This window comes from Petaurus breviceps, unplaced genomic scaffold, assembly GCF_028583685.1.
Source record: "Petaurus breviceps papuanus isolate PSGF00001 unplaced genomic scaffold, PetGlider_PUasm1.0 90769, whole genome shotgun sequence".
Taxonomy (NCBI): Eukaryota; Metazoa; Chordata; class Mammalia; order Diprotodontia; family Petauridae; genus Petaurus; species Petaurus breviceps.
In genome coordinates, this window is record NW_027187341.1 from 16,994,077 (window position 1) to 17,009,478 (window position 15,402).

General features: G+C 40.6%; 1 protein-coding gene and 1 pseudogene across 1 annotated transcript in view; both read left to right on the forward strand.

The window, feature by feature from the left end:
- The first annotated feature begins 254 nt into the window (after window positions 1-254).
- Window positions 255-15,402, forward strand: part of LOC138146721 (aldehyde oxidase 2-like) — a 133,295-nt gene continuing 118,147 nt past the window's right edge. The window contains exons 1-2 of the mRNA XM_069068822.1: window positions 255-308; window positions 11,279-11,336. Of these exons, the coding sequence (XP_068924923.1) occupies window positions 255-308; window positions 11,279-11,336 (112 nt within the window). The remainder of the gene's footprint in view (window positions 309-11,278; window positions 11,337-15,402) is intronic.
- On the forward strand, window positions 6,207-8,050 carry LOC138146768 (argininosuccinate synthase-like; annotated as a pseudogene).

Sequence of the window (15,402 nt, forward strand, 5' to 3'; positions counted from 1 at the left end):
AAGGTGGAGACTGGGTAAGAAGCTAGCTCAGACAGGCATGGCATGATCAGATCCTCAGAGAGACAATCTGATTGGTGTATTACTTTAAAAGCCAAGGAAGGAATTCTCCACCTCTTTCTTTCATACTTTAAAGCTCTTGTCTTATTGTTTGCCCTCTGACTTTGAGTCAAACAGTTTCCCGATTTATGCTTTCAGTTCTTAATGACATTCCCTCTTTGAGATAAAAAAAAGAAAAAAAATCGGTTTTGGAAGCAATGCCTTCCCATTTGCAATCCGATGAGCTGATCTTCTTTGTGAATGGAAAAAAGGTAGGTCTGGGCATTATTATTATTTATTATTGTGGACTTGGGCAGAAAAAAAAAAACATCAGCTTGAAAGAAGCAAACAGGACCCACAAGAGCTAAACTTTCAGCTAGGCAGGGGCAGGGGAGAGAAATCATAGGTCGGCTCTCTTTCTGTTCTAGGAACTGCTTCCTCAGGCTGTGGCCACTGAAACCAATGGATTTCTTTTACATTATAGTTCCCACACAGTTATCTATCATAGAAATTCAGGCTTTGAGTTTTAGCTTTAAATTTAGTAATATGTTTTGGTAATAAGTTCTCAAAATTGGATTAAGGATTAATTGGATTTTACACCAAAATTGCATTGATAATGGTACAGAAAGTTATATTATTTCCCCATTTTTTTTATCTGTCTGATAATCTTAAAGAACAAAAGAGTTCATTTTCAGTTAGACTCATAAATTTTTAAAAGACTCATATCAGGTACAAGACTTAACTAAAATTCTCTGAAGTTTCAAAATTGGAGAATTAAATTTAAGTGATTGTACTAAATTATACTGTCAGATTTATCTAAAAGCCTCTAGATTTGAAACCAGAGAAGCCCCATTTAGAATTATCCTGAATAAAGATGTTAATGTTTAAGTTTTCTTGATTACTTTGGTGACATGTAAATCTCCATTCTCAGAACTAGTCCACTGTGAGCCCTCTAAGTAATTTGATCTGTACCTGACTTAATGTAATTATGCAATTATGAGAATTGTGAGGAAAAAAATTTTATTGCATTGTTTAATCCTGGATCCTCTAAAGCAAGCCCCTGCTCTTGAGTAGGTAGACCTAGGAGCAGCCAACATCCAGATGGGATCTCCATCCCAAGATTCAGGAGCCTACTGTCTTAGTTTTTTATTTCTTCCCTTATGTTATGTACCCAACCGCCAAGGCCCTGATTCAAGCTATGTTGGTATCTTCTTACTCTGACATTCTTGGCTTCCTCCCCTCACTCAAACAATGCTTACTAATTACACCTGGGACACATTTCCCTGATAGATCCCCTCAAAGAACTAACCCCCTGGCCAATATCCCATGGTATATATCTGCCTCTCCTTTATTGGTCATAATTGGCCAAGGTGGGGCAAATGTCAAAATATTTTAAAGAATCCCTGTTTTCCAGAGCTAAGGTCTAACAAGCAGGCTGTGCCCTGAGCTTGAAACAACAATAATCCTTTGCACTCAGAATGATATCACCCTCTGGCAAAGTATATTGCTTGGACCAGCCCCAGGTGTTTACTGAGGGATTTAGCTCCCCCCATTTCTCAGGGTCATCCATCACATGTTCACAATCAATGACAGGTACTGTACTCCTGCTCCTGTCACAGAGCTCTGGTTCTGTACCTGGCAGGGTGGCCTCGACCCCCAAGACAATGACTGTTCCCACAGGACCCAAGAATGTCAGTATTGTCCCAAGAGATGTCAACCATGAGAATTATCTCAAGATCTAAGAATGATTGTGTTGTGGGTCCACCTCTTTCATGTATGTAAGTGGCCCCAGCCTTAGTAGCCTAAAGGCATCATTCTTAAGAGGGGGATTTTTGGTATGCATATGTCATTTTCCTCACTCTGAAATTAATTAAACTTCTGTTTGTGGCCTAACTTTTTTGTCTCTAGACTGCTCCATTTGTTTGAATCTGGCCAACCACAGGTTAGTGGCTGGTTCTGATCCAGTTGGTACAGTCCTTTCTTAATATCTGAGAGGTTAGGGGGTACCTTAGCCCATTTCCAGTAAAAAGAGCCATTTTGATTGAATGGGCTTTGTCAAGAGGTAAGAGAACAACCCTGGATTCCAATAGCTAAATGTGAATGCTCATTAAATTTTTCAAATTGTGGTGGAAGCCACAATGGTCCAAGCCCATTTAGATTGCCAACACCTTATTCTTTTGATCTGGGCAAGTATCTTGAAAATTCACAAACCCCAGTTGTACTTCCCCATGCATTCTATTGGTCTTCAATTGGTTTTCAACACCCTTCAGCTGTGTGGCTCTGATGGTGCTGCTACTGCCCTAAAGGTTTCCACAACCAGCTAGAATGCCATGAGTGGTTGTAGTAGATCAGAACTTTTGTAGAACTGAAGGTTTCATTTACTCCAACACTTTCACACCACCAACAGAGCTGTTGTGAGCCAAGATGTGGCTAAAATGAACTGGGATTGTTTGAGTTAGCTTTGCCCTTAGCTGGATTATCCTAAGGTCCATCCATAGATCCTTTGATAAAGTGTGCATAGTGACCGATTTAGGACTTTGGAAACTCTGGAAGCTGAACTTAACTTCTTAGCTGACTTGCTGACATGTTTATTTACCTCCTTACCTTTAGCTTGTATCTTCTTTTACCTTACAGTGGTTGCTTTTTAATCTGAAGACCACTGACTATGATTGTTTTATTATTGTTGTTGTTGTTAAAGGAATTATTTATCTGAACCCACAGGTTCTGAGTAATCCATTGCATCAGATGGGGGCACAATGATGGCACAATTGGCCAGTTAGGAAGGGAGACAGAGTATGTGTTTATGAGTGTGTGTGTGTGTGTGTGTGTGTGTGTGTGTGTGTGTGTGTGTAACAGAGGGGAAAAGGCCTTTTAGCTAGAGCACAGTCTTCAGGAGAGTAATTTCCAATAATGCTGGAAAGATGGATTGCAGACAGCTTATAAAGGATTCTTAAAAGCTAAACAGAAGAATTTATATTTTATCCTGGAGGCAATAGTCCAGTGGCACTGGAGTTGATGGAGAAGAAAAGTGAAATGATGAGATCTGCACCTAGGGAAAATGATTTTGACAATAGTGTGTAGAATGAACTGGAATGAGGAGAAATTTGAAGCAGGGGGATGAATTAGGATAATCAAGCAAGAATCGATGAGGGTCTGAAGTAAGACTCCTTTATAATATCTGGACACGACAATTAACTATGTGAGTAGAAAAAGGAGATCAGATTTGAGATATACCTTGGAGGTAGAAATGGCAAGACTTGGCAAGTGATTGATTGGATAAGTGAGGTGAGGAGGAATAAAATGAGGGTATGGAGATCAGAGACTCAAGATGAACGAAGAGTCAAGAATAATGTTGAGATTATGAGCCTGGGAGGCTGGAAGGATGATGGTGCCTTCAACAGAAACAGAAAAGTTTGTAAGAGGGAAGTGATGTTGTTGTTATTGTTGAGGAGGAGCGTAATAGAAGGTAAGAAGTTCAATTTAGATGTGTTGAGTTTGAGATCTCTGGGACATCTTCCCATAAAAGAGCTCTAGGGGGAGAGGAAAACAAAGGGTTATCTCCCTGAAGTCTATAGTCCAGGAGTTTCAGAAAAACTACTTCTGTGTGGATATACTACATGCCCCCTAGATCTATGAAGCCTCTTTCCCAAAGTCCTGGCTCCTTTCTCTATAGTGGTTATCCCAAATGTAAATGATTTCTCAGAGCTACATGGTTTCTCTTTCTCTTGCTCCATGGTACTTCTGCTCCTATCTGATAGAAACTGGGTTCCTCTTCCAGTCTGTCCCCTGGATTCAGTGGATGGACTTTTAAAAGCCTGTCTTACCCTTTTTCATCCTATCTAAACAAGCCCTTTTTGATTCACTCAAGGTAAAGGGCTAAGTCACACCTGCATTTTTTCCACTTAACAGTATTTTATTTTTTCTGGTTACATGTAAAGATAGTTTTTTGTTTTGTTTTGTTTTTACTTTTGGGAGGGCAATTGGAGTTAAGTGACTTGCCCAAGGTCACACAGCTAGTTTTTGTGTTAAGTGCCTGAGGCTGCATTTGAACTCAGGTCCTCCTGACTCCAGGGCCAGTGCTCTATTCACAGTGCCACCTAGCTGCCCCTAAAGATAGTTTTCAATATTCACTTTTATAAGATTTTTAATTTCATTTTTTTCTCCCTGTCTCCCTCCCCTCCCCTTCCCCAAGACAGCAAAAATCTGATGTACATTATACAAGTACAATCATATTAAACATATTTCCACATTAGTCATGTTGTGAAAGAAGAATCAGAACAAACAGGAGAAAAACTGTGAGAAAGAAAAAAACAAAAAAATGAAAGCAATTTGCTTTGATCTGCATCCAGATTCCATAGTTCTTTTTCTGGATGTAGATAGCATTTTCCATCATGAGTCTTTAGGAATTGTCTTAGATCACTATATTACTGAGAAGAACTAAGTCTATCATAGTTGATCATTGCACAATGTTACTATTACTGTGTCATGTTCTCCTGGTTCTGTTTACTTCACTCAGCATCAGTTCATGTAAGTCCTAGGTTTTTCTGAAATCTTCCTGCTTATCATTTCTTATAACACAATAATATTCTGTTAAATTAATTTACCACAATTTGTTCAGGCAATTGTCCCAATTGATGGGCATCCCCTCAATTTCCAATTCTTTGCCACCACAAAAAAAGGCTACTATAAATATTTTTGTACATGTGGGTCCTTTTACATTTTTTATGATCTCTTAGGGATACAGACCTATAGTGGTATTACTGGGCCAAAGATTATGTACAGTTTTATAGCCCTTTGGGCATAGTTCCAAACTGTTCTCCAGAATGGTTGAATCAATTTACAACTCTACCAACAATGCATTAGTGTTCCAATTTTCCCACATCTTCTCCAGCATAATTCACACCTCCTGAGAGAAGCCCCAGTGTGGTCAACTTTAAGTGTTGTTAGCTTAACATTTAATTATCTGGCCTTTATTCTGTGATTCTGTAGTGAAAACCAATTCCATTATACAAGGAAAGTAGACTCTAGAGAAGATCAGTCACTTGCTTAAAGTCCCATAATTAATAAGTGGCAGAAACAGAATTCAAACCCAGACCTTCAGATTTAGGGTTTTCTGGCCTCAGGCCAGTGATCTTTCCCCTTTGTTGCATTGCCCAGACATCCAGACATCCAAACAAAGATAATTCAGCTCCCTAAACTGATTCTTTGGTTAAATAATTCCATTGTCTGACATTGATCATATCAATGGGATATTTGCTAAATTTCTACTTCCCTTTGTATTCACTAGAGGAAGATGAAATCTTTCTATCCTCTAGATGATAACAATAATAATTGCTAGAATTTAGATAGCTAGATAGATAGATAACTTTAAGGTTTGTAAAGTGCTATCTCTTTTGATCTTCACAATAACCCTAGGAGGTAGGTACTATTATTATCATCCCATTTTAAAAATGAGGAAATTGAGGCAGAGGTGAAGTGACTTATCCAGGGTCATACAGATCATAACCATTTCAGGTTGTGTTTTGAACTTGGGCCTTTCCAACTCCAGGTCCAGTATTCAGAGCAATTCAGTACTCCAGGATATCAGGTCCATTATCTCCACTCTACTGCTACTTTTAGTACAACAAGAGGTAGACTGTTCTGTTGCACTTCTTCAAAAAAAAAAAAAACAAACTCAGCAAAGACTTGTAGAGCAGAATTTGGAATGTTGGTCATTCCCCTTTCCTGTGGCTCCATGGAAGAGCAAGCTCTCTCTTCAGGTTTCTTCTCGGAATGACTTAGCTGCTAGGGAGGAGAATCTCAGATTTCTGTGCTCCAGGCTCAGGGCAGGAGAGGGACAAAATACTGTGGGTATAGAGCTGGAAATGGCCTAAGATGTCATCTAGTCCAACCACCTCAATTTACAGATTAGGAAATGAAGATCCAAAGAGTTGAATTCATTACCTAAGGTCACAGCTAAGGGTAGTAAGAGGCGGAACCAGAATTTGAACTTGGGTCCTCTTGCTCCAAATCTAGCATGTTTTTCACTCTTGCCTTCAGAATTTAACTAATCAATGTCTATAAGGATCTCATTTTCTTTCCATGTTTTATATTTCACACTTTGGCTAAAAATGTAGTCTCCTCAGCTCTGTAGCCAGTCTGATGCCTCCTATCTACCAAATGAGGTTAAGATGTCAGGCAAAGGCACTGTGGGTTCTTTCCTGCAGCAGAAGCCTGGATACATCCTATATCTTAGTGTGGCTGAAAGGGCAGTGCTATGATGTTATTGCCTACCTCACCAATACTGGACAGGAGGACTTTGAAGAGAACAGGAAGAAGCTTGGGCATTGAAGCTTAGGGCCAAAAAGGTTTTCATTAATGATGTCAGTAAGGAATTTGTGGAGAGCTTGGTCTGGCCATTTGGTTTGATCTACCGCCCTACCTTCTGGTTGTCTCCCTAGCAAGATCCTGAATTACCCACAAATGGGTGAAGTTTGCCTGTCAGAATCGGGTCAAGTATGTGTCCCATGGTGCTCCAGAAAAGGAGAATTGACAGATCCAGTTTTAGCTAACCTGATATTCTTTGGCCACTTATGTGAAGGTCTTCACTTCCTAAAGAATGCCTGAATTGTACAACAGGTTCAAAGGATGCAATAATATGCAAAAATATATAGTATTCTAAGAATACCCCTCAAAGAGCTCCTGAAACATAGGTGAGAACCTTATGCACAGCAGTTACAAAGTCAGAATTCTGGAGAAGCCCAGGAACCAAGCACTGTCTGACATCTCCACAAAGACCCAGGGCCCTACAAAGGCTCCCAACAGCCCAGGTGGTATCTTAGAGATTCAGTTCAAGAAAGGTGTCCACAAGCAGGTGACCAGTTGTCAAAGATGGCACATCCCATCCATCACATGTCCTTGTAGCTCTTCTTCTCCTTAGAGCTCTACCTCAATATAAATGAAACGTGGGCAAACATGGGGTGCACTGAATTGACATTGTGGAGAACAGGTTGGTTGGGATGGAGTCCAATCCTCTATCATGCTCATTTAAACATTGAGGCTTTCATCATGGATTGGGAAGTACACAAAACCAAGCAGAGCCTGAGCTTAAAATTTTCTGAATTGGTGTACAATGGTTTCTGGCACAAAGGAGGTATTAAGAGAATCCATTTAGATGAGTAAAAAAATAATAACAATAGATAATATTTATATAGTACCTTAATGTTTGGTAAGTGCTTTTAAAAATATTGCCTCATTTGATCCTCACAGTAGCTATGGGATGAGAAAGTTGAGATTTTTCTGTCGTTCAGTCATGTTCAACTCCTTGTGATTCCACTTGGGGTTTTCTTGGCAAAGATATTGGAATGGTTTTGCCATTTCCTTCTCCAGTTCATTTTACAGATGAAAAAACTGAAGCAAATAGGATTAAGTGACTTGCCCAGCATTATGCAGCTATTAAATATCTGAGGCCAGATTTGAACTCAGGAAAATGAGTGTTTTTGACTCCAGGCCCAACACTCTAGCCACTATGCCATCTAGCTGCCATCATAACAACCACAGGATGAGAAAGCCAAGGCTGGCAAAGCCTAAGCCACTTGTTAAGGAGACACAGTTAGTAAGTATCTCAGGCTAGATTTGAACTCAATGCCTTCCTGATTCCAGGTCGGGGGCCCTACCCCTACCTAGCTGCCAAGAATCACTAAAACAGATGAATTACTAATTTTGCAAATCATGGAGCTTGCTTTAAATAGGCCACATTATTATTACTTAATGTTTCCCTTTCCTTTTCTCGTGTGTGTTCATCTGCCACTGTATTGCCAAATCCCAGGAAGAGGTTGAGGGCAAGGTCTAGGTGTGGGTCTTCAAGGGTCAGGTCTACATCCTCGGCTGAGTCTCCTCAATCACTGCACAATGAAGAACTCATGGGCATGAATATATGCAGGGAGATTATGAGCCCTCTGGTGCCCCTGCCTTCATCAACATCAGCTCCCTCTGGCTAAAGGAATATCTGCAGAGCAAGGACACCACTAAATAGACTTAGCAATTGTCAATAGCACAGAGCTGTCCCTTGTCACTGTCAATTTCCATAGGAAATGGCACTAAATGTCATGACAACTTGTGACTGTCATTCACTCTCCTGCTTTGCAGCTCAGCCAGGCTTTGTTTTATGTTCCTTTAGTAAGCAGACATGGTCAACTAAAGGAGGAGAATAGAAAGTACAATAAGAACAACAAAAATAATAATAAATTATAAGGCTACATATATATAAAAGGCTACTTTGCCTATGGACAGCTAGATGGATGGTGCACTGGATAGAGTGCTAGGCCTGGAGTCAGGAAGATTCATCTTCCTAAATTCAAATCTGGTCTCAGATACTTATTGGTTGTGTAAACCTGGGTAAGTCACTTATCCTTGTTTGCCTCAGTTTCCTCATTTGTAAAATTAGCTGGAGAAGGAAATGGCAAACCACCCCAGTATCTTTGCAAAAAAAAAAATGGGGTCACAAAGAATCAGACAACAAAAATGAATGAACAACAACCACAGGGGTAAAAATGTAGTTTAAAACTAATAAGAATCTCAAAATAAGGGCACTATCTTAAATGTGAGATTTTTAAAAGTCTAATTAAACAGTTTTAAAAAAGCATTTAATTTATTTATCCTTAGAACAGTCCTAAGAAGCAGGAAGAATGAAAGAGAACACCATGGTCTCCTTTTCAAGTGGAGAAACTGGAGCTCAGATTAAGCTATCCACCCAAACCCAAAGTATTGCTGTAACTGTAATCTGGTTGCTTGACTTCTAGTCTGGTGTTGGAATCTAGTGTCTCTCATGGAAAGGAGAGCTCCTCAGAGTTAACTAATGGGAGGAGGGCACTTTCTTACCAGACCCTCCCTGGCTCTACCACATCTTTAACAACCAATTACATCAATGGAAATAGAGCAAAACAAAAAAACCCAACACTTTTAAACATAGTGACCAAGCTTGGTCCTAAAGAAACGCTGAGCCGGCTTATCTCCTCTTTGTAGAAATGGGAGAATGTTGTATATACAGCCAGACTCAAGTTTTTACACTGATTTTTTAAATTATTTATTACATCACTGGGGCTAGGGGAGGAGGGATATAGTCAGAAATGAAGATCATAGAAAAACAAAAGATATCTATAAAAATTGTAAAAACACAAATTAATATTCCCTTTGTGCCTGCCCTGTTGCCCCATTCCTAATCCTCTAAGTTAACCACTTTCCTTTCTGAGTTGAACAAGTGAGAACATTTATTTTCACACTCTTAACAAAATATAAGTACTAAAACTCTTTGTGTTTCTAGGAGTAATGTAAGCATTTTGTTTTTCTTAGAAAAGAAGGTATTAAGAGAATTAGCTGAGATGAGTAAATAGCTAGTATTCATATAGTACTTTAAGATTCAGTAAGTACTTTACAAATAAATCTCATTTCATCCTCACAACAACCATGGGAGGTGGGTGCTATTATTATCTGCATTTTACAGATGAGAAAGCTGAGACTGGCAAAGCTAGTAAGTGTGTAAGGCTGGTTTTGAACTCATGTCTTCCTACCTCCAGTTCCAGCACCCTATCCCCACCTAGCTGCCAAAAGTCATTAAAACAGATGAATTACTTTTTTTTTTTTTGGCAAATCATTGTGCTTACTTTAAATAGGTCATATTATTACTATTATTACTTAACATTTCCCTTTCCTTTCCTCATGGAGAGAGAATAAGAATTAGAGACAAAGTCATAAGATGTGAATTACAAGGATATATCTGTCTAAACTTTTATTTCAGATTTGAAGACAAATCTAATTGTAATGCACAACATCTGAGCTCCCTAAATGGAATCTCATCAAATAATTAATACTACACTTTCATATTATATAATCTCTATAAGCTTTTTAACTACTTCAGATAGGATATATTTGTTATATACAAATAAGATTTTTAGAAACCTGAATAAAATCCACCAAAAATCCCAAGAAATAACTAGTCTTTTGCAATTCAAGGTTTCTCTTTGAAGAAAGCTATGGCTCCACGAACAAAGGAACAAGACTCCTAACCAATTAGTTAACTACTAGCTAATTAGACATGTTAATTAGGAAAAATATTTTTGCTGAAATCTCAGGTAAAATTACCCTACCCTATCAAGGCAATTTGTGCTATTTTGCCTCTGAACCCCATAGTGGATGCCTGGGCCTTCGCACAAACCACTAGGGGGCAGTGTGGTGCCAGGGAAAGTGCTAGGTTTAGCATGTGTGACCCGAGGTACCTGTGTGACCTGGGGCTGGTAACTATTCCTTTCTGAGCCTCAGATCCCTCATCCATAATGTAAGGAACTTGCATTAGTTGCCTTTGAAGGGCTCTTTGACTCTATGATCCAAGAAATTTAAACCTGAAATCTTGAACATTCTCAAGTAAAATGTCACCAATAATAATAGTTAACATTTATATAACACGTTAGGGTTTGCAAAGCGCTTTACATGTTCCCTCATTTGATTTGACCAAGAAATGAAAGGCCCTTTGGGGGTGGCTAGCTGGCGCAGTGAATAGAGCACCAACCCTATCGGACCTGAGTTCAAATTCGACCTCAGACACAACACAAAAACTAGTTGTGTGACCTTCGGTAAGTCACTTAACCCCAACTACCCTCCCAAAAGCAAAAAAAAAAGAAATGAAAGGCCTTTGTTTTTTTAGTGCACAAAAGAGAATAGAAGGAAGATTAGAAGATCACAGAGAATCAAGACGGTTTCAAAAATTACATGTTAAATCTAGTATAAACTTTTTAAAAGATAACAAGTTAGATATAACAGAGATGGGCAGTTTCTTGTATAATAATCTTTTTTTTCTGTTCTACGGTGTATATGGAGGTGTTCATTTTAGTCAGTGTTTGTTAATGTCAGAATAAATGTTTTTAATTTTTAAAAATGAAAGCCTTATCCCTCATTCACTCTGGGAAAAGAGGCAATGTTCCTTTTTTAGGATTCTAGAATGTTCTCATCCCCAATCAGGACAGCTGATGTCAGCCTCTTTATCATGGGTGTCTCTCTAAGGAGAAGTTCTCTTGATTCTGTTGGTGTAAATGTGATAAAATACAGCAGTTCCAGGGGTCTTCATGGTCTAACAGTACTAAGTGGGGCCAGACTAAATCTAGCTTAATATTATTTATACATACCCAGAACAAATATGTCAAAATGAGCTGTGCCCTTGGATTATTGAATTATGCCCATCAGTAATCTTCACCTCTTTTCCCTCCTCCAGGTCACAGAGAAGAATGCAGATCCTGAAGTACATCTGCTATCCTACCTGAGAAAGAACCGTATCCTTTCCCCATAACAATATTCAACCCCATTTCTATATCATGTCAAAGTCTACAGAACATTTTGTTCACAACCTTTGCAGTAGGTAGTACACTTTATTATTATTCCCATTTCACAAATGAGAAAATAGTCTTGGAAAGGTGGATTTATTTTCAGTTTCAATCAAATCAATCAACAAGCATTTATTAGTATTTTTTTCCTCTTTTTTTAATTTATTTTATTTAAAAAAATAACAAAAGTCAACTTTATTTTTTCAATAGATTATTTCATTTCCCTGTCACCGGCAGGCCACCCCATCCCCATGACAACAACTCCGGGGATAGGCAAACCACATTTAAGTACAGACATCCATTTCCTTCAGGGACATGGGGGTGGGGTGAGGTTGTGTACTGAGGAGAGGCAACAGCCACCGAGCTCTCAGCACCTGAGGATGTGAGGTCCTGTTTCCCTTGCTAGCTGCGCCCCCCCTCCCCCCCAGACAGCCAGCCTGCTGCTCTCTTTCTTGGGAGGGCTTTGGCATAATTCAAAAGAGAAGCCAAGCCTAGGCCTGCCAGCCACCATCTATCTGATTCCTCTCCCTCCAAAAAAAAAACCATCCACCCAACTCTCCTTCTATCCATTTCATTCTAAGCAGCTGTCCCTTCATCTCCCTCCCTGTGACTTAGACTGACATTCCAAGGCCTAGACTGGGCTCAAGGAATAGTACTGGGACACACAGGAGAAGGGAAAGAAAAAAAAAGGAAAGAAAAAAAAACCCCTCGGGGAATGAATGAAGTCCCTAATCTCTTTGTCCTTCAGTAGGCAGGCAGGCAAGAAGTGGGAGAGGAGGAAAGCAAGGGAGGGAGACAGAGATAGGAGGAGATGAGAAAGGAGAAAGCTAAATTAGGGAAGTCTTTGCCATCCACCAGACAGCATTGCTGCCCTCACAAATCACCCACCCTGACACACACAGAGAGTGGGTGGAGTAAGGGGGGGGGGCCACCCAGGTGTGGAAAACAGAGGGCCAGAGCAGACAAGAGAGAGAACTGCCTTGCTGGCTGCTGTTGCTGCTGCTGCTGCTGCTGCTGCTGCTCCTCCTCCTCCTCCTCCTCCTCCTCCTCCTCCTCGCTTCTGGATGGAGATAAAAACCAAAAGGAAAGAAAGTAGCTCTGAAGTCCAGAGATGGGCCTTGGATGGGTAGGCTGTTCCCCAGGTTCCCAAATCCATCTATCCATCTCTGTAGGGATTCGCCCAGACATATGGAGACAGCCAATCAGCCACACACCCACTGAACTCCAGGCCTGGCAGGCCTGGCAGGGAGTGATGCAGAAGACCTTGAAAAGGTCTTGGGCTGGTCACCCAGCAATCTCAAGTGGAGGATGAACCATGTCGGAAAAAAAGGACAGGAGTGAAATCGCACAAAAAGCAAGGACAGACACACAGGCACAGACATAGACAGAGATAAACACAGACACACAGTCAGAGATACACACACACACACATGCTCGCACACATGCTCACTCACTCAGGTACGCAAGCAAGAAAACTAGTATTTGTTATTAAGAGAACCTTGTTCTCATCCCCTGCCAGAGCAGCTGATACCAGCCTCTTTATCAAATGTGTCTCTTCAGGCAGAGGCCCTCATACATGATCCTGTTGGTGGAAATGGGACCAAGCCAGACCGTGCCAGGCTCTTCGGGTACAAAGGCAAATGAACCTGTCCCTGCTCTCACAGCACTTCACTACTGTGAGAAACCATGTACAAATAAGGAAATGCAAACATATAGAAAAATTCAACGTAATTAGGGAGGAGAGTATTAGGAGTGCCTGAGCAGGGAGGGGATCAGGAAACACTCCATGTAGGAAGTGGCACTTGGTCTGAGCCTTGAAAGAACAGAGACATTCTAAAAAGCAAAGGTAAGAAAAACATTCTAAGAGTGGGGGACTGCCAGGGCAAAGACCAGAAGAAGAAGATGGAATATGTGAAGAATAACTGGTCAGATGAGTTTGTGTTTGAGGGAAAGGAACCAGGTCCCTTCCCACCTTCCCAGTCTTCCCAGCCTTCACTCTCTTTCCTGTACTCAACAATCCAGCAACACCCGCCATACTGCATTTTCTCCAACACAACACATCTCCTATCTGTCTTCTCACTGGCTGAACCTGCCCTGGCCCCCAAGCCTGGAATGTTCTCCCTCTCTTTGTTTTTCATTTACATGTTAATGAGGTATTTCTTTCATTAGAATACAGGCTCCTTGAGGACAGGGATGCCACAACTTTGCTTTTCATTATATGCCCATAGAACATTTCCCTGGAACTTGGTAAGTTCTTAATAAATACACATTGAGAAGGGAATAAGCCTTTGAATAGTACCGACTACATGCTAAGCACTGTGCTAAGCTGTTTACAAATATTATCTCATTTGATCATCACAACAACCCTTCCAGGGAGATGCTATTAATATCTCTACCATTGAGGAAACTGAGGCAAAGAGGTTAAATGTCTTGCCCAGAGTCCCTAGTAGGATAGAAAGTGTCTGAAATAATACTTGAATTCAGTTTTTCTTGACTACAGGTCCAGTGCTTTATCCACTGGACCTCCTAGTTGCATAAATAATATGTAACAAGTGTGGAAAGTAGGTTGGAGTCCATGCCTAAATGGCAGGAGTGTGTATTCTACTCAAGGGGCAATAATTGTGTATCAGCAATGCCATATTCACAATGCCTATGGAGATTACAAATATGCTGATATAATTATCCATCATAAAATACATCTGCTTGCCATATGGGGAAATAAACTAGAAAATTTATTAAGATACCAAAAGACTGAGTCCCAAAACCAGAAAGTGAAAGCCATCAGAGTAGTTATGATATTGGCACAGGTAGATAAAGTAGAAAGCACCCACATTTTCAAGCCTTTAAAACAGAACAGGCTACCTCAGGCAAAGGTCCTCCTCTCCCCACTCACAGCAACCACCCAGTGTCCGGGAAGCGCGCTCCCAGCAGCTCCGGCCCCTGGCAGTCCTCAGCAGGAGTCCTTAGCAGAAATTCTGGTTAACTCAAAAAGGGCTACCGCTGCCTCTGCTGCTGCCGCCGGCGTCGCCACCACCGCCAGCCACCGCAGGAACTCCAGCTTGGCTTCCGCTTCCTCTTGCTCCTCCCCTTCCTGCTACGTCAGCAAGTCCAATGGGGCATGGAAGATCTTTAAATCCCATAACCCTTACAAATTGGCAGCCAGTGGTGCTTTGAGTAGGGCAGTGGAATCATGTGGTTAGCAACTTAGTTGCTGTTTATAGCTTCTACAAACACCGACTCTACAAATTAACCCTCAGCAAAGTCTCCTGACTCCATCAGCAAGTACCCAGTTTTCACTATGCCCTGGCTAAGACAAAGTCCAATGAAATCTGGTACTTAGCAATCAATACTGTTTTAGGCAGCTGGGTGGCACAATGTATAGACTGCTAGGCCTGGAGTCAAGAAGGCTCATTTTTCTGAGTTCAACTCTGGCCACAGACACTTATTAGCTGTGACTCTGGGCAAGTCACTTAACACTGTTTGCCTTAGTTTCCTTATAGTAAAATGAGCTGGAGAAGTAAATGGCAAACCACTTCAGTATCTTTGCCAAGAAAATCCCAAGTAGGGGTTGAAAAAGTCAGACTGGGGGAAAAAAAATCCAACATCAATCAATACCGTTTATTTGACTTAACTTGAAAATGTGCTGATTTCACAAAATAATAATAATAATGCTAATATTTATATAGCACTTACTATGTGCCAGGCACCAGGCTAAGTGCCTTACAAAAGAGCTTTGTTCTCTAGTCTCCAGTTAATAGTCATGAAATTAAAACTAAGCACTTTAGCTCAGCTGGAATAATTCTCTAAAGGGCTTCACAAAGCCCTGCTAGTATTATTGCCTAATAAAGAGCTCTTATTGTATTTAGCTTGCACATGACTGCTAAATGAATTGTCTAACTTGCAATTAGCTTCTGGGAAAACACGTGTTTCCTTCCATTTCACCCAGGTTTTCCTGGGCCAGATTTCTCCACACACACACACACACACACACACACACACACACACACACACACAC